Source organism: Notothenia rossii (genome assembly GCF_949606895.1).
Source record: "Notothenia rossii genome assembly, chromosome: 6".
NCBI classification, from domain to species: Eukaryota; Metazoa; Chordata; class Actinopteri; order Perciformes; family Nototheniidae; genus Notothenia; species Notothenia rossii.
Genome location: NC_136909.1, coordinates 57,144,768 through 57,169,521, shown reverse-complemented (window position 1 = coordinate 57,169,521; position 24,754 = coordinate 57,144,768). Strand labels below are relative to the sequence as shown.

At 40.8% G+C, this 24,754-nt stretch overlaps 1 protein-coding gene across 1 annotated transcript in view; it reads left to right on the top strand.

Moving 5' to 3' along the window:
* piezo1 (piezo type mechanosensitive ion channel component 1 (Er blood group)) overlaps positions 1 to 24,754 on the top strand; it is a gene marked incomplete at its 3' end in the record, with an annotated part of 119,827 nt that overhangs the window by 23,301 nt on the left and 71,772 nt on the right. The window contains exons 2-6 of the mRNA XM_079689930.1: positions 1,282 to 1,377; positions 17,840 to 18,005; positions 18,214 to 18,355; positions 20,722 to 21,007; positions 22,527 to 22,740. Coding sequence (XP_079546056.1) covers positions 1,282 to 1,377; positions 17,840 to 18,005; positions 18,214 to 18,355; positions 20,722 to 21,007; positions 22,527 to 22,740 — 904 coding nt within the window. The remainder of the gene's footprint in view (positions 1 to 1,281; positions 1,378 to 17,839; positions 18,006 to 18,213; positions 18,356 to 20,721; positions 21,008 to 22,526; positions 22,741 to 24,754) is intronic.

Here is a 24,754-nt window from a genome sequence, read left to right as displayed (position 1 = left end):
CCTCCGCAAGATGAGGCCCCCTCCGCAAGAAGAGGCCCCCTTCGCAAGAAGAGGCCCCCTCCGCAAGAAGAGGCCCCCTCCGCAAGATGAGCCCCCCTCCGCAAGATGAGGCCCCACGCAGTCTGCGTGATCTGCGTGTAGGGAGGGGCGGCCCCGGTTAAATGAAGCCTTATAGTGCCTGGTGTTTGATTTACTACGGCCAGACAGCCATAGTAAAGCTCTCACCTCCAGGAGCACACTGTGATCTCAACAGGCTGAGATTAGTGCAGCCCCTAACCCTAGGTGAGCTACTAATTATCACAGCATGAGCCTAACACGGACAAATAAGCGTGCACAATTCCTTCATTTCCAGGTCCTAATACTGGCATATCCTCCTAACTTCTTTAAGCCATCAACACCTCGTAAATTCCCTCTCGTTGTACTACAAGTGCAGGAGAAGCTAACAGAGCCTTCTCACGCAGATAGCAAGCCCTCTCTGTGGACTCTGAAAAATACATTGTGTAAACGACACCTCACGTCTCTGTAGTGGATTTGAATGAAGTCATAAAATACACTTGTCCCTCAGCTCATAATTCTTAAAGCTGCAAAGCATTGGTGAGAACAACAGAACTCTAAATGTCCGTCAGGAGGATGAAAGTCCAATCAGAAGATACAATTCGATAGAGATGTTAAGAAGAAAGAGACAGAGACACAAAGTTCTGCATATACCCTCAGACTATTCTTTACTCAATTCTGATGAATCCATTCATTCACAAGGTCCTTATTCCAAAGCAACAGAGTCTTTGTCTCCACCAACATGGCTGCTAATGAATGTTCTTCTGATTTGCCATTTTAAGACTAGGTCTTGTTTGGTTCAGGCATATAAACAACATGGTTTAAGTCAGGGAAAACATGTTATTATGGTCATATTTGAGCCAAGTATCTTATATTTTGAAGTATTTGTTTTAACTGATGTTCACTCAGTCTTTGGTAATTGATTGGGTATACACAAGTGTGTGAATGTGAAGCAATTTCGTTTTTAGAAATGTGCTATAAATGTTATTTGTAGGTCTCCCCTGTCTTTGCACAGACTATATATCTTAGTTGTTGGGCATCATACTGTATTATTTCTCATATTTATACATGCGGAACGATTTCTCAGACCTAGTCATGTTGCATAGTATAATCATAAATGCTTAATAACCCAATTACATACATCTCTTAATGCAAAGTGTTAGGGGTATTTGCTATGTAAATGATTCTCCATGCTGTTTGTTGACTCTGTTGTTTCTGTGTTTGCAGCTTGTCTTTTTCGCTACAACGCTCTGTCCCTGGTTCACTTCCTGTACCTGCTGCTGCTGCCATGGTTCCTGTGTCCCAACAAACACACCATCAGAGGTAAGACCATCTGTCACATCCCTTTAGCGTTTCTTTTTTTAACTCTAAATTTGTCAAATTCAATGTGATTCCAATCAATGTCACTCCTGCTTGTCTTTGCTTTGTTCTTGTCTTGAACTGGATTTGCTTGTGTTTCTCTGGAGATAAGGTGATGTGAATTGTAAAAATGTAATTTGTTAAAATAACAAGTCACCAAGATCTGGTTATGTCATTAATATAGTTATCTGTCAGGTACAACAGTTTGACTCAGAATGCCTCATGGAGCCAGGTCTCTGTACAGATCTCAGCACAGTCTTGTGGGTCAGCACGAGTCTTATTTCATCTTATTATCCTGGGACCGGACATCAGCCAGTGGTAGTCTGGTTAGTAGAATAGCATTAGTGGGATATCTTAGCTTCTCCCTCGGTTGCGTTTCGGTCCAGCTGCTGTGTCTGGGTGTTCGGGGGCCTTGATCATGATGTGTGTATCTTTGCCATATACTCTGTTGTTGCGATACTTGAATTTCTAACTTGGATTGAAAATGTAGGGCATAACATTTTGTGTGTCAACACGCTGTCAGAGAGGAGAGGGAGAGAGTTCAGCTGGTATCTCAGTGTTGATTCTGCTAAAAAAGTATAGTAAACCGTCTCAAATATTCAAAATGGCCATCAATATTTAAATATTTTTGACTAACCAAGTCATAATGCTCCGGTAATAAAGATAACAATTAAGACAATAATGTAGAGAAGTTCATGCAAGTTATCGGCGGGTGCACCTACTGATGCACAAGAAATACAAAGTACATACTGAAGGGATGCTATGAGAAGAGGGGACACTGTGTCCAGGTTCATCCAAACAGAGAGCCCTTTAATCAAAGATGATTTGTGAACCTGCCTCTGCAGAGCCCTATGAGCTCTGTACACTGGGAACAAGTCAAACTGCTTTTTCATATGTAATATCCTGCGCCACTGACCTTTTATTTATTGATAACAACATCAACAATGTATTTGTAAGCAGAGCAATGAGAAGCTAATTGGACTGTGAAGTATCTTGTTTTCTGCCTTTCTGCATGACAGCTGGTAGAAGTTATGACGTCATCTATAGGACTTATAGTCTGGTCAAAATACATTATGCTCACACAAGTCACTCAACAATGGGGGGTTTGTTTCCTCATTACAGTGTGGTGGAAACAACGTGTTCCAGCCAATACTTCCAACACAGAGACAAGTTCAAGTTTACATCAAACTATTTAAGCCTCTGATGACAGCCAGAGAATGTGAGATGAGTAGCCAAACTTTATCTTACTCTACTGCCCCTACACACAATTCTGAAAATACTTTTTTTCCTACTTATTTACACAATTTGGGTTGCTGGAATATGTCTGTTGGCCACAAACAGCCAATGGGATTGTTCCTTTGCTCACAATGTGTTACAAGTGTGTGTGTGTGTGTGTGTGTGTGTGTGTGTGTGTGTGTGTGTGTGTGTGTGTGTGTGGGGTGTGTGTGTGTGTGTGTGTGTGTGTGTGTGTGTGTGTGTGTGTTGTGTGTGTGTGTGTGTGTGTGTGTGTGTGTGTGTGTGTGTGTGTGTGTGTGTGTGTGTGTGTGTGTGTGTGTGTGTGTGTGTGTGTGTGTGTGTGTGTGTGTGTGTGTGTGTGTGTGTGTGTGTGTGTGTGTGTGTGTGTGTGTGTGTGTTTGTGTCAGACCAAGTAGACTACAGTAATTCAATACTCCAGTTTATTCCCCTCCAACACTCTTAGTGATGCAAATGAATAGCCTTGCACAATCCTTGGTGAACATACCCATCATGCACTGGGGAAGCTAACAATGTTATCTTGGTCAACTGATGTTCGCCCCTGTAGTCATTCTGATGCGGTGATCAAAAAGCATAGAGAGGCTTTTATTATGGTGGGAGAATAGTAAAGAAGGAGAGAGGGTTGGGAACTTCCCCTAAAGGAAAACCCTCTGGCCTGCCAAGACCCTCACACACACACACACACACACACACACACACACACACACACACACACACACACACACACACACACACACACACACACACACACACACACACACACACACACACACACACACACACACACACACACACACACACACACACACACACACACACACACACACACACACACACACACTCACTCACTCAATGGAACACATCCAAGCGACTAATAGGAAGCAGCAGTGTTTGCTCTGAGGAGAGACAGTTGAAGTCGGAGCTGGAGATTACTCAACAGCTGGCACATGTTCAAATATTCAATTATACTTGTATAAATCCGAATAAGACTGCTAAACTTATTTATACTTTTCGGAGGGAAGTGAGATTCTTTCAGTCTGAGGATGGTGATGTCAGGATGTTCTTAACGTCTGGATCCTATGGCCCTCAGAGGTGAATTGTCTATAAACTCAGTAATGCTTTGACTTCTAATGTTACACAGTTCACAGTTACTGGGCACTATGAAAAAATCAAGGATTGTATCTTCAAACCATCAGGAGAATAATAATTGTTGTCAGACAGCTACTAAGTGTATATTTAACACCACTATCTTTAAATCCTTGAATATTATAGATACCATGTTTTTGTCATGAAACAAGACATATCTTTACAAGTGTCACAGCAATGTTCATTTATTTTACTTTAATCAACTTGACTTTACTCTACCATCAATAGCGGATCAGATTGGATTCTTAAACAAAGATAAAAAATAAGAAAGCAACATTTAGATTTTGGAAGAGTTCACTCTACTGAGTCATCTTTTACTAGTTTTAATTGTCTCTGTTATATTTCGTATACTGTACGTAGTTGAGTGCAACTATAGTGCTGAAAAAGCAGCATTTGTTCCCTTTAGCTGGATTTAGAAAATGCTGAATTTAGAAAAAAAAGAGGCCATAGTTTAAGGTCAGAGATGACTAATGTGTGCAGATTCCTTCATTTGTATATATATCTTTGGGGAAAAAGAAGTGACAAAGGAGATACATTTGTGTACGCTATAAAAGGAATATTTATATATACTTCATAGCAGCATTTAGACTACATTTGTGGGACATGAACTAACCCATAAAATGCCTTAATCCATTATTTTGATTTATGTGAAGATGTGCAATAACATTGTAATTATCAACAACAGCCAACTCCCCACACACACACACACACACACACACACACACACACACACACACACACACACACACACACACACACACACACACACACACACACACACACACACACACACACACACACACACACACACACACACACACTCCTCTGTCGGAAACATTCAAAGCTTATTAATGAAAAGAGCGTGAGCAGTAGTTGTTATGATAACTGCAAACTACAATCTCTTTGGTTCTGTGTGCTGTTAACCACTGCAGACGCTCACTGATACAAACACAATGACACATTACCAGACAGTGTTTAAATGACATGGTTGTGTTATAAATAAAAGATGAAGACTGTTTGTACTGGATGTGTTAACACGTCTGAATGAGGTTTGAGACCTCAGTGCAGAAGAGGGAGGCAGCTCTGTGTCTGCTGGATGGAGAAGGCCTTTATTCACTATACAACTCATTAACAATTGATAGGTTGATAGAATATACATACTGTGTAAAGTAGGCAGTGTTAAGTTCCTTGTTTAGTTTTGGATACTGACAGAAAGTCTTACTACAGAGCCCTTAGTGGTTGGTTAAAATCAAGATCAACTCTGTTTCTGATCCCTGAGCGAGTCTGTTTGAACTCCATGGAGGATGTTAGCATCATCTGACTTGTCAGCAAGATTTAGAGCCATCAAATTAAATAGCACCTGTATTATTTTGGGCATGTTTAATGGAAGAATGGGACAGATTACATGAAACTCGATGTGGAACCGGGCGACATATTCATTATTCACCATATAGCTTTGAGGGACGGGTTGTTATCTCAAGTAAGGTGAATAATAAATAAAAGATCATATTTTTGAATATATATTGTGTGGCTTTCAAGCCACTTTGTGTTCTCGGTGCTACTTTTAACAACTTCCTACTCTATCCATAAACTGTTGCTTCACTGATTTCTACATCTGAATCAACATGTCATTTTTATGACAATGCCAAAAGGAACCTCTTTTAATATCCAGATTTCATGTTTGAATGGGGCTCATTCAGGTATGTCTGGATGTTTTTCGGGGCTTATTTTCCGAATTTCCATCACACTGAAGTCAGAGCACTTCTCGACAACCCAAGAAATATTGGTCCGGCAGTGATGAGTGGACGTTGGAATGACAACAGCTTTTCCAGCTGAACCGATCCCAGTCAAGTTCAAGTCCAGGTCCAGTTGAGTCCAAGTCAAGACCAAGTCAGGACTATAATAAGCAATGTTGTCTTTTCAAACCTAATCCTCTGTTCTCCGGTGTAACAGTTTGAGCACTGCTTGAATAACAAGGCAAAATGCAGGCTGGATAACAGACTACTCATTTGCATACCTACTGCATTCAGATTAGTTGGTATTTGACTTTAAATGAAGATGGACCATATGACAGCTAGTGAGGCCAAAACATACTTATCTTCCCCTGGAGGCTGGCTGCATTATAGGTCATAAATCCCACCCCCTCTCATGTTAGTGGATGGTACCAGTGCTGGAAAGTAACTAAGTACATTTACTCAAGTACTGCACTTAAGTACACAGTTGAGATACTTTTACTTAACCTGAGTACCTTCATTTTATACTACTTTATATTATTCTACCCCTCTACATTTTGTAAAAAAATGTTTTACTTTTTACCCGACTACATTTATTTTACAGATGTATTTGCTAATTACTAAGAGTTGTTTTGTTCAAAAATATTTCAGTTCAAGCTTTTTTAATGTGTAGATTTGCTGCTTTTCTGCTTAAAGTATTTAAAGATATTTATGTAGTTTAACTTCTTATACTTTAGTACGTTTTCTTAATCGTACTTAAATACTTTTACATAAGTCCTGTTCCATACTCAATACAGTATTTTTACTTGAAACTGAGTATCTTCACAGTGTGATGTTAGTACTTAAGTAAAGAATCTGAATACTTTTCCCACCACTGGACTCCAAAGATGGTTTTCTGATCATTTATTTGTTATGGTTTAAACAATGTCTCAGCTAATGACAGTCAGCTGTTCTGGTTGCCTCTTGCTGTTTGTATCTCAGGCCATCAGACTTAGATGTTCTTGGTCCACAAACATCCAGGAAAGGATACGTGTTGGATGTCACAGGTGCCATATTCACGTTGTTCTGTAGTCTGTGATCACAACTTTCCTGCAAACCTCCTTTCTCAAATCTAAAAAATTATTCGTATTCCTATTCTGTATAAAACTGTAACGACCCCCTCAGACATTTAAATGTTTGATATTGGGCTATACAAATAATATTTGACCAGTTGTATCAAGTGCTAAAAAAGCCCAAAGGCCCAAATGTTGCCTCCATGCTACTATTAAAGCTGCTGGACGGTTAAGTGCCATTCTTTTTGGTTTCGTTGAGTGAACACACACACCAGAATGTTTTTAGCTGTGTGATCGAGAAATACTCAGTGTCAGGGTTAGCTGCTTCGTCTGGAGCACTGTGACCCCACATTGTCCTCAGGCCAAGAGGAAAAAGGCTCCAAACGCAATTATAAGGGTTTGTTTTGTGATAGTAAACTGATTTCTGTTTGGAGGACATTTCAAGACATCCTTTCCTATGTTGTGTCTGTGTTGTGAAAGCATTTCTGTGACAGCTTTAGATGTTAATTGTTGAGCATGCAGCGTTTATAGTCCTACCCCAGCTGCCACGGTGAGGCCGACATGCATCCAATGTGTCAGGACTGACTGGGCCTTCTCTTTATTTACGACGCTGCTGAGAGCCCTTTACTGTGGATCTGATGGCAGATCAACAGGTTTCATCACAGCTTTATGTGGATCACAGTACTCCCAACACCTCGCCCCACTAAATCGCATATCTCCACACCGCTGAGGAAGACATGACATTTACTATTCCCTGTGGACTTATTAATGTGTGATTCCCTAATTTAACAGAGATAGAGATATGAAGTCCTGACATAGCTGAGGCTGTAGTGAGTCAACAGCAGAGAAGCTAAGTGCTGAAGCTGCCACCTGTCCGTCACGCCTCACGGAGACCCCCTGCTGTAGGGTATACAGTTAGGCTGGAGCCACGCGAGGACGATAACGCAAACGGACCGCAATCGTTATCAAAAAAGTCTTCCGTCCACACGCAACAGGCACCCGAAACGTGTCCGTTCACACGAGACCGCTCGAAAGCGCTAGACACGCTTTAGTACATATGCCAGGCCTGTAAGTGGCGCTGTAGTCCTGCCACAAAAGCAGCAAAGAAGACCAGCGCATGGTTGCCCTTCTGTTTATTCTCCGCTGTGGACGCTCTGGCTCTTTTTCTCCCTCCCCGAGGCAAGCGTTTGCTCCTGCTGTAAATCTCTCCGGAGTTAACCAGCAGATGAAAAACACCCACCTCTCCGCCTCTTCCAAGGAACGAGGGGACCGTGCAGCAGAGTTTCAGTTAGATTTTTTTTCGCCGGTCAACATGTCCGTTACAGTTTAAATCTTCCGGACAAAATTAGAAAAGTGCCGGTCAAAGGTCTTCTTTGTTATTTATTGAGCTTTAAAACAAATGAATAACGACTCTATATAATAATATAATAATAAAAAACGGAGCCTCTCTTTTCCTCCCCCTCTTCTGCCAGCCCAGCAGCTGGGCTGCAGTCGAATAGTCCAAAAATCAGCATCTAAGTTCTAACCATGGTTCTAACCCTATCGTCTATCCCTGGACCTCTTAGTGAAACGTCATGGGGTTAAGGGATAGTGGATAGGAGAATTCAAAAGGACTTAGGAGAAGAAACTGCGGTACTTTAGAGAATCCGACTGCACTTTCACTATCCGACGTGTTTATGATGCGCCAGCGGACGTCATTTTGTGCGTCTGCTGCTGTGGGGAAACTATGGAAACTAGTTTTTTTATAAAACGGACTACAACATGGATGTTTAATAAGAACAACGGACTACTGTTAACTCATCTAGAGACTCTGCACCGTGCTCTGATGCTGTTGTTTTATGCTTTATGAACGTGGACAACAGAGAAACATATTCTTCATGACCAAAGTTGGAATTGAAATAAAAAAGGAAAGTGAAACTTATGCTCGTCGTCACCCTCTCCCTCCGGTCCACATTAATACAAATGATCCCAATACGTATGATTGTATGAAAAGATCTTAAAAATAAATACAAATGTATTTATTATAAATGTTAGTCCTTAACATCTATAACTGTGTATATCACCATTCAAACATATTTTAAAAGTTGAACAAACCCCACACAGCTCAGTAAAGACTGTGAAATGTTGACTTTATTTGATAATTTCAGTAAAAACTAATGCTCATATTTCTCTTTTTTATTATAGTACTGATGAACGTTCAAAACAAAGCACTTTGGCAACTTACCACATACGTTTTAAAATGCTTAATAAGCACCGTAACTTTCATGATATAATTTCTCCTTCATAATTGTTTGTTTCCGTGAACTGCCGACTGTTGTGTGACGGCAAATGCTGCGGTTGCAAGGCATTGTGGGGCAGCATTTTCTCCTCTCCTTTCGGTAAGGGAGGTCCAGTGGTTCCTAAGCTAAAGGAGGTTATAAAGGAAGTTTGAAACATCCTTTCCTATCATGTAGAGCAGGGGTGTCAAACTCAAGGCCCGGGGGCCAAATCCGGCCCGTGACTTCATTTTCTGTGGCCCCACAAGAGCTCTGAAAGAATATAATATGTTTCTTATTCCTTTTTTGAAATGCCACTTCAAGGTTCTTTATTTTGTCATACGAACACTGTAGTTATGCCGATGAAAATCTTAGGTCACAGGCTTCTCCAACAGTGCAACACAATAACACAGATAAACTGAAAAATATAGTGCAAGTAAATAGTAAATACATAAAGGAAAATAGTTTCAAAAGTGAAATAGTGTCTATAAGAGTCTATATGCAAGTTATTGGAATGATATATTGGGTAAATAGATAAATAATTACTAAGTAGCAGATGAATGTTATGGATGTTGTTTCAACAGTTCAGGTGTTTAACATGTGACATTCTCACTGAAGAGACTTGCAATTATTTGCCCCAGACTTCTGCTTTCAAACGTAGCTAATTATGAAATGATTACCCTATCTGATAATAATCCAATGCAAAGGCAATAATATCATATAATACATTATTTTATATATATATTTATATATGTATTCTTACATAGTCTTAAAGTTACAACCGGCCCTTTGAGTGCAGCCATAATGCTGATGTGGCCCGCGATTAAATTGAGTTTGACACCCCTGATGTAGAGAATTCGAATGGCACTTATCATGGCTGCCACTGAGGGACTTCCGGGTCATTTCACTCGGTTAGAAAGGTTCCTAAGCTAAATGGACTATTCGACTGCAGCCCCGATCTCTGAGCAGGAGAGGTGGGGAGAGGCGTTATCAGGAAATGATCGTATAGATGAGAGTAACACCTACGTCACTTCCAGGCAAAAATTACGGCCCCGCCCCCTTTTGGGGGAAAACAACGCTGTTATTTGAATGGCGGTCAATACAAATTCTGAAGTTTTTGCCAATCCGATAATTTTTTTTGAAAACCGTTGATTTTCGGATCTTCAAAGAGCCCGATTACAATTTCCAGTCAGGCTAACAATTACATTAGATCATTGGTAATTGACAATCGGTCTTGATATATGGTTAGATTAAAATCAGTAGGCGAGGCTGTAATTTCTCCAGCTGTTACTCTCATGAGCGAGGCGGAATATAACAGTTTTATCATGCCAAAAAGCTGCTGTGTCGTTTATTGCACCTCAAACATTAGACATAATCAAGAGTTCAGTGTTTCTGTACTTCCTCTAAGAAGAAAGGACAGTAAAAGAAGAGCTCTGTGGCTTCAGGCTCGTTCGCCATTCAAATGACAGCGTTGTTTCCCCCAAAAGTGGGCGCGGCCGTAAAGTGACGTAGATGTTACTCTCATCTTTGAAAATCGATAGCCTACTGCTATATTTAACCATATATCGAGCCCGATCGTCAATTTTTAATGGCTTAATACAATTGTTTGCCTGTCTGGCCATTGGAATCAGGCTCTTTGAAGATCCCAAAATCTCCGGTTTTCTTAAATTTCTGATCGGATTGGCAAAAACGTCCGAATTTGTATTGACCGCCGTTCAACTGACAGCGTTGTTTTCCCCCAAAAGTGGGCGGAGCCGTTATTTTTGCCCGGAAGTAACGCATTTGTTACTCTCATCTATAGGCGTAAACACGGAGCCGTTTGCCCCCCCAGAGCGTTTCGTTTGCAGATCTACCAACCCAGTCTCACATCTAAACGTGTAATAACTACGTTGGTCCACAACTTGGGATGTAGTATTTCTACAAAAACGCTTCTGAAATTGTAAGATTCCGTATACTGTTTTTTTCACCATTCATTCCAATGGCTGGCGTCTATGTCACGTGATCTTCAAATTTCTCCCTGCAGAAAAAACAAAACATGGCCGACCTTTGTTTTATTTTCGGTGGAAAATGCCTATTTTAAGGGTAGTTTGGCCATTAAAATGCGTTTTGATGACATTTGATGCGATAAATATGAGTTGTTATTTCAGATTATGTGTGCAGTGGATGTACATGATCTTTAGTTTGCTAGTTATTACGAAGATTACTTCAGGAAATTGTGTCCATACAACGTTTTCATTGTTACCAAGGTGGTTGCTAGGGACGCTGCTATCGATATTATTTCTGTTATGTTGTGTAACTGTTTAATGATGTTATCTTTATTGCTACCCCTTTCCCCGTCAATTCATAGTGTTGGTCCACAGCGCAAACGTATTAGTTTAACAAAATCTGCATCTAAAATTGTGGCATAGATACGTTATTTTCCCCTGTGCAGTTCTCCATTTACTCAACAATAACACATAATTATCCTTGTGTTTATTTATTTGTATGATTAATAAACACAAGTTGGAGTCCGTCAGGACCGAGGGTCGGAGCAGCTCATAGTAGTTGCTTTATAGAATTTTACACCCGGAAGTAAGTATTCTCTCCGCTTCGCTAGACAAACCCTGTGATAGTCCTCAAGCTCTGTGATTGGATGTTTGAGTGTGCGCCGAGGGTTACGCCGAGCGTCAAACAGCACTTTGAAATGGGATGGACTGGACCCAGAACTACACATGCTGGCTATTGTGTGTTTCGCAACATGCTCTATGGCACGTCTCTACTGGGAGCTGTAGTTTTAAAAGACGTTTTCGTATTTCCCATAATAAGAAGTTGCCAGTATTAAACTGTGTACATCCCTGGAGGTTTAGGGGATAGGAACACTGAAATGTAAAACATATAATTAATAAATGGGTGAAAATTGCTTGTGCCCATAATGGGCAGCATTAATATATACCCACATGACAGCTAAGGTCAGAAGAGCTTTATTTAACAGCTGGTCTTATGTCTGTGACCCCTCCTGTTGTTAATTGATAAGCCTGAAAAATACACTTGTCAAGGTTCAGAGGCAAATTTTGCAAATATGGCAGTAGCCATCGATCATCTTAAGATAAGATGTACTTTATTGATCCCAAGTTGGAAACTTTTGCGTTACATCAGCATGTGTAACAGTTGTAAATATGCAGTGGTGTTTATTTGTAAATTATTTAGTATAATCACACAAATTCTGTGTTTTATATTTAATAATTCTGCGTTCTTTATTTATTGAATGTTCAATACCTGACAAGGTCGGAGATGAAAAATCTGGGTCGCAGGTTCCTCAACAGTGCATTACAAGACATCTATCAATATGTGTGTATACCTCCACCATTAAACTGTCATATTTATATATGTATAATATCAGTTAAAATAAGTGCTTCAACATAATTTACATTGCTGTTGGTATACACACATATTGATAGATGTCTTGTAATGCACTGTTGAGGAACCTGCGACCCAAGTTTTTCATTCATTGCATAACTACACCGTAGTTGTGTATAATATGATATGTCAATAAACCTTAGAAAATCTTGAAATCTTGAAAGGGAAGTGCAAAATAGTCATTATATACGGTCTTTAATGAACTATTAGTAGAGAATAACGAGTAATGAATATACTTTATAGGGATCCTATTAATGTCTAATAATAAAAATAATAAAATTCAATAACATGCTTTAACCACTAGGTGTCCCTTTATATCAGCTGTGCACCCTTATGGTGTAAATACAGCCTACCAATTGGATCAAATATAAAAGTCAGCCGAATTAGTGTTGATACTGCGAGGAGACGTATTGTTTGAAAAGAAATGTAAGATGTTGTTTAATTGCTGATATATTTATGATCCACGTCACGTATTCAGTTTTGGCGGCAGTTCTTCCTGTTTGTCTAGAATTCTTCTCTTCAGGGCTCTATAAATAGAGAACTACGGCAGATATGTAATATTTAATGCAGCCAAAACGTGTTTTACAATGCCGTTATGTGAGCTGAGGATCTTGCCCACGTCTGTTTCCGGTATTTGTTTATGACGATGTGATGTGAGATGTGAGATTGGGTTGGAGAATTGCACAGGGGAAAATAACGTATCTATGCCGCAATTTTGGATGCGGATTTTGTTAAACTAATACGTTTGCGCTGTGGACCAACACTATACATTGACGGGGAAGGGGGTAGCAATTAAGATAACACCATTAAACAGTTACACAACATAACAGAAATAATATCGATAGCAGCCTCCCTAGCAACCACCTTGGTAACAATGAAAACGTTGTATGGACACAATTTCCTGAAGTAATCTTCGTAATAACTAGCAAACTAAAGATCATGTACATCCACTGCACACATAATCTGAAAAAACAACTCATATTTCTCGCATCAAATGTCATCAAAACGCATTTTAATGGCCAAACTAACCTTAAAATAGGCATTTTCCACCGAGAATAAAACAAAGGTCGGCCATGTTTTTCTTTTCTTCTGCGGGGAGAAATTTGAAGATCACGGGACATACACGCCAGCCATTGGAAATGAATGGGGAAAAAAGTAGGGATCTTACAATTTCAGAGACATTTTTGTAGAAATACTACGTCCCAAGTTGTGGACCAACGTTATTACACGTTTAGATGTGAGACCTTGGGATCCGTTATCATTTTCTGCGTTTCCATGTCGGCCTCGTGTGGCCGAACCGTCTATCTGATAGTGAACTGTAGCAGATACGACCGTTATCGTCCTTGTGTGGCTGGGGCTTTAGGGCAAGCTCTAGGACAGTCTAGTTCATTTCCAGGATTCTTCTCTCTTTGTATGTGCATTATGAAGCGCATACACACAGGCATTTATATATTTTATACAAAAAATTTTGTTTTATACAATCAAATTAGTTGCTAAGGCTATTGTTTTAGGAAACTTGTACTTATTCTGGGTGTAAGGATTGTTTTGGAAACGGAGGGTACCTGGTTCATACCCCTATTGGACCAAAAATAGAGTGTGGACTGGTAGCGGGAGAGGGGCCCATTCTGACACCTCTATGAGTAGGTGTGTGTAGGTCCTGTTTTTGCATGTATGTAATTCATGTATGCAATGTGAACCAGAGTGAAGAACTGATTTTCCCCTCAGGGATTACTGGAGTGATCTTAATCCTAATCTCAAAAGTTCTGAATGCTGCAGTTAGGGTTACTGAATGGCTATGACTTCATTAAACTTTACTGGAACAATCTGCAGACTTAGTGCATTCAGAGGAAGTTTGGCTTGATACATTGACAGTAAGGGGGTCTCTGAGCAGTTACCAGAACAGAGTTGCTAGCCATCCAATCACTGAAGAATGTGCAACAATTCTTGCATCAAAAAATAAATATGACCAATCTTTAATGCACGGCATCCGTATTTTCAATCAGTTGTTCTTCTTGGTCTTGTTGTCTTAATGTGGTATTTTGGAGGGATTATGTTTTTATATAGATCCTTGATTGGCAAGAAATGTAGCATCAATTTTTTGTTACAAATGGTATCAACGCAACCTGGGAGTTATCCTGGACTCCACCCTCTCTTTCCAGGCGCATATCAAATCCATGACCAAATCCGCCTTCTACCATCTCCGCCTTCTACCATCTCAAAAACATTGCCAGACTCCGCCCCTCACTCTCTCACTCTGTGGCAGAGACACTCATACACGCCTTCATCACATCCCGTCTGGACCACTGCAATGGAGCCCTGTCCAGGGTTCCCAGCAAAATCCTGGCCAGGCTCCAATATGTCCAGAACTCTGCCGCCAGGCTTCTCAGCCGCACTAAGCCATGGCAACATATCACCCCCCACCCTCATCCACCTCCACTGGAACACTCAACACTAAAACACTCCTACTCACGTACAAGTCCCTCCATACCCTCGCCCCCCAGTAAATAACAGACCTCCTACATCCCTACATCCCCTCTCAGAGTCTGCCGTCCTCAGACACGGGCCTGCTCTCCATCCCCCGCTCTCGCCTTCGTACTGTGGGTGACAGGGCGTTCAGTGTTGCGGCCCCCACCCTCTGGAATGCACTTCCTCCCGTGATCCGGAACGCTGCCTCACTGGACATCTTCAAATCCTCACTAAAAACGCACCTGTTCACAATGGCCTTCGGACCCTAGTCCTTTCCTGGTTCCCTGGCTTCCTTTATTTTTTATTTTTTTTATTGTTTTGTTCGCTCCTCGTTGTCTGTTTTTTTTGTCTGTCCACCTTGGGTCCCGTGAAAGGCGCTTTATAAATTCCATTTATTATTATTATTATTATTATTATTATTATTATTATTATCAACCAAACATTGCTGTAACAACATATTTGACAAATATAGAGCATGGTTATCAAATACTTGCATTCATCCTAATGTTGTAAGCCCTGATACACTCTAAACTTTTACATTTGATTAATAGCCTTAACAAAACACATTGTTTGTTACAGATAGTCAGATGCCTAGATATCTTGACAAAGAGCAGAGCTGCCTCTCAGACTAATGTTCAGCTCGCCTTCAGATGATGTACACCACTTCTATATGGTGTAAAGATACCCTGCCCCCCCTAAAAGGGGTTAAAGTTCAGGGACCTCCCAGCTAGAACTGTTCTTGGAATGTTTTCAGCGGGAAGTTTTCTTTTGGTTCCCAGAATGTTCTTCTGAAATGTAGGATAACTTTCTCTAAAAACATTCTTAAAATGTTTGGTGATAACTTTCTTAAGATGTTTTTGATAACCTTCTTAAGATGTTTTTGATAACATTGTTCGAACATTATGCCGTACTATTCTTAAAACGTTTTCAGCTGGACGTTTTATTTTGGTTCCCGGAATGTTCTTCTGAAAGGTAGGATAACGTTCTCTAAAAACATTCTTAAAATGTTTGGTGATAACCTTCTTAACATTCCTAGAACAATGAATGGTAACATTCTCAGAACTTTTGAGAACCAAAAATGTCTAGCTGGGAACTCACACATGCCACCGCAAACATGCAATATCCGCTTACAGCTTATCTATGAATTACGTGCTTGTTTGTTTTTTTCAAAAGTGAAATACAGTAACACCAGATATTTTAAAACATCCTTTTCAAACAAATGCAACAAGTTTGTTTTTTAAAGCGCTCTAGAAATAAATCTGACATTGACCATGACCGTGTTAATATTTGCCATCACAGGAACGTTTTATAAAAAAAGAATAACATCCTGAAAAAATTTTCAGAATGTTTCTTGGAGAATGTTCTTCATTTGTTATCATGTAACATTGAGGGAGCGTTTTATAAAGAACATCTTTAATGTGTTACCCCAACAACGTCCAAAACATCCTTAGAATGTTGCAGGCAAAACGTTCCACCTTTGTTAACATATCACAACCTCTTAAACCCCACGGACCCACCGAAGGGGTCGAAATCACAACATCTGCTAGCAAAAGTGTCTGAGGGCTTCTTAAGATGTAATAAACTATGAATATTTTATGTCCATGTAACGGGAAGAAACTCAGCTAACTGATCTTTTTTTCTTTTCTTTTTTAAACCCACAATGCTAACGCTGAGCCTCTGAATTAGCAACGAGTGAAAAATGCTAACAGATTACTGCACAGAAACTCACTCATAAAACCCTTATTATTTATCTTTTCTGCACATCCAACCCATCGATTCGCATCGTGAGAAGACACAGAATTGTTTGGTACATACATTATCACTCTATGATAAGAACTCTCTCTCTCTCAATCTATCTCACAATCTATAAGGAACTGCAGTAGACAAAAGGCGTTGCTATAGCAACACGTCATGTTTATTTACATGCCAAATCAATAGCGCGAAAAGGGGTGGGGTCAATATGACCCGCTTGGCGGAAATAGGTATAAATGGCAATTATTTTGCCGATTTCTTCAATCTGACTTCATCTTGACAATTTTTAACAACATAGGGTGCTACATAACACACTTTCAGGAAAAGTCACGGACTGGGAGATTTTAATATGTTATTGAAAAAAAGTTACATACAATAAAAAACAGCTCTGGGTCAAATTGACCCCGTTGGCGGTTCTAGTGTTAATAACATCCTCAAAACATCCTCTGAATGTTGCAGTTAAAACGTTATGTCTTAGTTAACCTTAAACCTAGGAACATTATTTGAAATAATAAACATCCTAAAAAGGTTCTTTGAACATCAGATTAAAACGTTTCTTTAAAACATTATTAGAGCCTAGGTAATGTTAGCCAAATTTGTGAGAACGTTCCCCGCTAGCCGGGCTTCTATCCCATGTTGATTGGTTGTTGCTCTGTTTGAAAATAAAAAATAAATAAAGCTGTTATTATTCTGTTTTTATTGCTATCAACAAATTTGAAAATACCCAAAATAAACTGTCTCCCTGCTACAACAGTGGTTCCTACTGAACATCTTTAAAAACATCTTGTAAAAAGTTTCCTTTAAAAAAAAAATCTCCTTAGTCACACACAGTAGTTTTTTAGCCAATCTTTCCAAGGAGAAAACGGTTTTCAGGCGCATATACTGTAATCCACATATGGTGCTCTGAGTGTTTGAGGTTATGTGATGGAACAAGGACGCTCTATGTTTTGAAGGAAAAATATATATCAAAGTTTAGATACACACATATACAGTACTTGTTAGTAGGAAACATTAATTGTTGGATTGCATGGGGTGAATATACATAGGATTATTCTTAAGGTTGTTGTTTCATTTCTGATGGAGCTATGCTAGCAGTTTCCAGCTGCTTCCAGTCTTTGTGCTAAGCTAGGCTAAACACATTGTAGCTTCTCCTCTGGCTCTGGGTTAGACGGTAACATGAGGATTTATCAACATGCCAGAATAAGAATACCTTTATTTGTCCCACATAGGGGAAATGTACAGGAATCCTCACCTTTGGTGTATTTCACTCTATATTGACACAAAATTGAATCATGTATGATGTTATTTTTGACTTTACATGGTTCCTCAGGATTGACCCTCCTTCCCTCTCTCTCTGTTTCTTGTCCTCCAGGTCCCACAGGTCGGTTCATCAAAGCGGTGTTCTGCACCAGTCTGATGTTTGTTCTGGCTCAAATCTGCTTCCAGACTGTTCTATACACATATCCCCCCCTCAACATCGCCATAGGGGATAACTGCTCACAATGGGACGTCATAAGCAGACATATAGGACTGTCCAGGTAACAGCTGTAGCACCAGATATTCATTCTACTGTCAGTGATGGTTAGAGGATTTGATACACCCACACATTTGAAGGAAGATCAAACCTGATTCATTTTCTTTGCCCACGCTTTGGAATATAATATTTTTGGTTGAACGTATGTGTTTGAAGATGGAAAAATGTTTGACCTCCGTTGACCTCTCTATACATGTGTGTGTGTATTGTAGGCTTCCGTTGGATGATCCTTGGAGTATGATACGTCTTCTGTCTCCTGACCTGGGTGTGTGTGTGGTTGCCTTGGTAACAATGTTCCTGTGCAGTAGATTGGTCAGCAACCGGGAAATGGTGGCTGCTGCCAACATCACATCGGTGAGTCAGTGTGTGGGAGGTTCAGTATGACTGAAGGGTCACTGCGCCACAACAGGATTAAGCCCCAGTAATTTATTTTATAACTGCATTTTGATATAACAGATGAATTTCATTGGAACCAATTTATTTTGAAATGCTTTCACTTTACATATCAAACTTGTCATGCTTGTCCCGAAAGACACTCTGATCAGATACCCTTTATGTCCCCTCTGTCATCATTTCATTTATTTAAGACAGGGAAAAGGTTATCATGTTTAAACATATGAAAAATGTTTCTCCTTATTCACAGATTGATGATAGTTTGATTGATTGTGTTTAGTTGGTTGAAAAGTAGAAATATTTATGAGATGCTGAAACTCAAAACTGTTAGTTAAATGGAGCTGTTACTTAACAGTTCTGTAAACGTGGTATGCATGTCATGGTAAGTCATTAGGGAAGTGAGCTTAATCACATTTTATTTATGGACTTTTGTTTATTGGTTTTCCATGACGATTTCATAAACATTCAAATTAGATACATGTAAAATTAGTTTTTTTGGTTTTAGCCCTGCAAGCAGCAGTGTCTAATTAAGGCTCTTGGTTTGTCATTCGGTGTCTCTGGTGTGGCTGTATAGCCGTTAGATATTTATGACCCCCTAAGGAAGTTTTCTCCAAATTTTGGTGACCTCTTGACCCATCATTACCATTTAAATCATTGAAAATGTATTCAAATAGATGAGATATTCATGGTCTGCTGAGGATGAACCTAATGTTATTTGACGCCTGCAGATCCAATGTGTGGTCCCACACAGTTACGCTGTAAAATCGTAAAATATTGTCAAAGCGGCCTTGAGGGAAGCTAGTGGAGTTTTACACTATACCGTTGTGCTGTTACTAGCAGATCATGAATATATATGATATGATGTTGAAAGCTGCACCAATTAATAGTTTTATTTGAAGAAGGGACTTAATAGCTGTTTTTAGTGAAATATATTCACCTCAGCTCTACTGAGCTTTTTACCTTACATGTCTCACTTGTATGTCAGACACAAAGCATCATTATCATCTTATTGGAATCGGGTTTGTGTCAACCTGAGAATTAACTATCCAATACTCTTTCTCCTTAACTAACACAATCATATTTTGCTCCCAAGGTGCTCAAATCTTCCCTGTCAGTAGCTGTAATAGATCTGAGCGTGCAGCGGGGTTTCAGCACTCTTATGATGGAAACAGCTGCTTGTTAACTTCTGTAGTGAACAGTATTCCTGGAAACTATCATGTGTAACAGGAATAATCAATGCTTGGATGCATTTGGAATCTCGCTGGAGTGATTTATCATATTTCAAAAAGGATGAGTTTCTGAGTTATTTCTGACCCAGTAATAAGATACAGGAGATCTTTGCCACCTGTTACTGTAAATCATGACTAATATTTTTTCTGGTACTTATTTATTTCCTTAGCAGAGGGATATAAGACCACCCTGTGTGTATTTGAGGAAGGGTTTCTGTTTTATTCTTAGTCAGCCCATGTTGTAATCATGCGATGAAACCTTGAATGTCTGGATTCACATCTATAATGTTGAACGTTGAGGAGAGACAACTCGCAGTAAAGAAAAGTGGAACAATTTGTTTTTGTGTTAAATGCAGCATTACACCCCGAGGCTGCTGCGCTCTCCCATAAGCAGCACATATATTGCAGTATAAGCACTGTGTTTAGAAGCAGGGGCCCTATAAAACCTGGACTTCGACATGGTAAGCATTTCCATAAGCAGTTAAGAAGACGTCCTACTGAAGTCAAACCAACAATGAAGATAAATATAAGCACTCAAATGTTGCACACATGCAAGGACAGGATGCAGGAACCATGACGCAAAGGGACTTAAAGGTTCATACTGTATCAGTATGTAGTGTCTCTACTGGGACATGTCTCCATGCTTTAATGTTCAAAAAGCTCTTCATTTTTCTCATACTGCCTGTGCTGCAGCACCTCTTTTCACCCTCTGTCTGAAACCAGAACCCAGTCTGCTCTGATTGGTTAGCTGGCCGGCTCTGTTGTAATTGGTCAACCGCTTAGAAGATGTCCTTCCCATTAGCCTATCACGTACAATGTGCTGGAGTGCTCGCCAATATAAGTGAGTGTTACACAGTAATGTCACTATGTTACAGAAGTAAACAAAGGAGACCAATGGAGGCGTTTCAGGTAGGGGGCGGGGGGTCTGAGTGTGAGCATAATAGGGCCCCTTTAAGCCTCACCTACATAGATATATACTGGTGGAATCACTGCAACTGAAACTGTAACTAAAGAAAAACAAATGTAATGTGGATTTGATGTGTGACTGTATTTTACCTTAAAAACTGTAATAACTCTAACCTTACTTTCCCAAATCAGCTTGAAGACTATACAACAGAAAAAAACACAGTTGGTGATGAGGAGGAGGAGGAGGAGGAGGAAGAGGAGGAGGAGGAGGAGGAGGAGCAGAATAAGAAAGAGGACGAAGAGGAGGAGGCATCAGGAGATGAAGACGAAGAAGAAAGGTTATCACCTGGTGACCCTGACGAGGAGGTTTCCACAGCAACGAGAGCCAAGCAGCTGGCTGAGCGTCTGAAGGCCAAGGCCCGGAAAATGCTGCGGGACCTGGGGAGGATCTTAGCCATCAGCCTGCTGGCGCTGGCTGGTAGGATCTGTGACACAGCTTTACCTCCTCAGGGTCACATCACTGGTTCATTTCCATAGCTGGCTGAGGAGACTTCACCTATACTTAGTGTGGGTTAAGGCCTCTGACAGTACTTAGATTGGCACTATCTTTTCTACTAGACCTACTCAAAAAAACCTCACAAAGTTGAGTTGGTGATATCAAAGTTGCATTTGATATCCTCTTTATCAGGTTCATATTTCTACCCTGTGCCTCTACTCCCTCTGGAAGGAAATGTGGGGTTTTTCAGGCCAAAAACTATACAGGAAAATAAAAAATACCAAAAGCAGAATAGTTAAAGTATTTGTCAGAGAAAATGGGCACTTCCTACAAACGGCAATGTGTATAAGGCAGTTTTTTTATTTGTTACAAGAATTTTTTTCCCAAGATTCCAACCTTTATTACAAACTAGGAAACAAAAACGCAGGCTATGGCTATGCTGGAAGGCAAATATGAAGTTTACATTAATTTTTATCAGATTGGCTGAGATTACACTTTACTATCATTGGACAGAGTATAACAAAATGCAGTTTGCCCCCAACCAGAAAGGGTCCTGGCTGTCCTTGAACATTGTTAAAGGAGTTGAATGGACAAAAAAAGCTCAGGTCCAAAAGTTGTTGTCGGCTATACGATGTATACGCACAGCAGTACCGAGTGAAACAACTTGAAACTAGTATGCAGATAACTGCTAATTCACAGAAACTAGAAAACATCGGGGGTGTTTCTCATTGTCGAGGAAGGCTGCTCCAGAGCCACTATTTCAAGGATGCTACGTCATCGATTCCCGTCAAAGGGCTGTTCCAATGTCCAGGATGCTCGGAATTCTACCGAGGCCGGCGTCCTTCGTTGTGGGAAATTTCGGGGCTGCAGATGTGTATCCTCCGTGGTCTTAAAATCCCCACAATGCTTTGCGCACGGACCAATTTCCAAATCTTTGGCGGAAATCGTGCTCCATTTAAGGCGGGGCCTCGCATATGAAGCACACCTGCACACCTGTTAGCCTGTTCCACCATTCTTTGTTTTCCGAGGCTAGGAAGGATTCCGGCCTCGGTTAAAGAATCCAAGAATGCTGGACATTGGAACAGTCCTGCGGCGGCATTCGATGACGTTGTATGCTTGAAAATTTCAAGTTGAAATAGTGGCTCTGGAGCAGCCTTCCTCGACATTGAGAAACACCCCCAGAGTCTTGCATAGTGCACAGGCCGCCATCTTGGATCTCTACTTTGCATTTTGGGAAAGAGGAAATATGCATTTTCCCCAAATTGTTAACTGTGTATTAAAACACGACTAACACATTTGATCTAAAAAACATGCTGTAACTGTCTATAACAGTCAAACACTAAATACTTATGATAAAAGAAGAAATGTCGGTCTGTATTTTATTATTTATTATAGCACTTTTTTTCAATGACTCAAAGCGCTTTTAGGAGAATGTGAATTATTAATTATTGTATTGATGTTTCTCTCCTTCTCACCCTCACCCCCCCCAACACCCCCCCAGGCATCACCCTGCCCTCTGCCTTCTCTGCCATCTACTTCCTGCTTTTCATCGGCGTGTGCACGTGGTGGGCGTGCCACCTTCCCATCAGCCACCTGGGTTTCAACGCCCTGTGTGTGATGGTGGGCTTCTTCACTGCGGGTCACATGGTGTGTTTGTACCTGTACCAGAGCCTGCTGGCCCAGGGCATGTTCCCCCCCCACAGCCTGTGGGCCAGGTGAGACTGCGCAGCGCTCACTCTGATAGATGGAGAGACTGTTATATGCGTTATATATATGCACTGTCCCAAACTAGGATGTTATCTAGGCATTGCACAGGAGTTAAAAATACAAACATATCAACACTAGAACATAGTTTTATAAACAGGGCCGTCCCTGGACAAAGTTATGTGACGAGGCCCTCTGTGTCGCGACCTCTTAAGTGAACTAAACAACCGGACTCTGGTCGGCTAAAATAGGTGGTCTCGGAGCGCTTGCTTGCGAACTCTCGAGCGGTTCATTGCTTGTGTGAACGCAGTCCGCACCAAAACATAGAAAGCGTAGTATTTCCGAGTCACAAGAACGCGGATATCTTCACAAATCTTTCGCGAAAGAGTCTTTCAAGACATCCGCGGTTGTTTAGTTAAAGAGTGAAGCAGAATGAAGTTTTGAACAGTGTCGTGTAAAGTAAAAATTCTCCGTCAGCTACATACAAGTAAGAACACCTGTCGTCGGTGAAACGCCCTTCCTTACTGCAGAACGTCTCTCATTATATGTGTTATAATGTTTTTTAACGGACGTTGTCTGATAATCATATGCGCGGCCGCTAGTGTCTGTTGATCTCCAGATTAACAGCAGCATGAGAATAACCTGCCGAAAGTGCCGATGCTCCATGGCGGAGGCTCCGGAAGAAATTGCCGGGATTCTCGTTTTTAACCCCTTAATGTCTGACCAATGGTTGAACAGCATTTCCGTGCAGAGGCGCGGGAAGGTATTTTGAGTGGGGGTGCTGAGGGGCTGGACTCCAGTGAACACTATTACGGGCACTATAGAGCACGCACAAAAAAAACTCCCCACACGCAAACACACAGTAAACCCGCGACTGTTACAATGAAGGCTCGATAATCAGCTCACGGCATATAGGCAGGGGTAAAGTGCCATTTTTTTACGAGTGGGGAGCGGACCTCACCTCCTCTAGGAGGGTCCGGGGGGAGGTTCCCCCGGGAAGATTTTTTTTAAATATTGAAGTTAAAAGCATCAATCTGGTGCACTTTGAGAGCAACATTAAGAGATCTATGGATACATCTCTCAACACCCAGATGAAACACAACTGTAAGCAGATGTTCTTTTTCTTTATGGATATTGTTGTTTTACTGCCATATAGTATTTCATAACTGTTTTTCCTTTATTCTCTTATTTTTTGTATAACTATAATGATCATATGAAGGCCCGGAAATAATCTTTTGAATATTTTTTGACCAAACCGTTTGAGACCCACTGAGATAACTTAGACTAAAGTTAACTATCTAAACACTCAGGCTCAGGTGAGCTAAAGGACTCTCTCTCAGTCTGAGAGGAGAGCTCTCCTCCAGCTTGTTGTGGAACAAACAGCTCCGTTTGTCCGTTAGTGCAGCTAGCTAACCAGATGCTAACAACACGTTCCCTGCTGCTGGCACCGGTCCCTCTCTCTCTCCCCCTCTCTCACACACACTAAATGCGCTATTTCCGCACACACACAGAGCCGCGAGCTCGAATGACACAAGCACACTTTTATTTCCATGCAACTCTCTGATTGGTCTGGTGTCTTGCCTCTGTTGCATTCACTGAACACGGGAAATTACAGTCCTGCCGTCCTTTCTAGTGTTTTGATGAGGTTCACGTAAAGCACGGTTAATGTATTATATTATTGAGGTAGAATTGTCCGGGGCTACAGAAAAAACATTCGGGGCAGGCCAAAATATTATTTTACCAACAATGTGGAATTTATTGGCTACATATTACACAGATTATGCACAGCGGGAGCAGCAATAACCGTCAAATAATAATTCAGACAGGGGAGTTACGTACCCCCTGCCTGCCGCTAGGGGGTGCTGCAGCGCCCTCAGCACCCCCCTTCCCGCGCCCATGCGTGCACATGACTTGTGTTTAAAGTTTATTGTCCGTTTGAGTTTTGCCTGTGTGAACGCAAACCGAACCTCGGAAAAATGAAACAATGTAACAAACTGTGGTCTGGTGCGCACCAGAAAACGGACT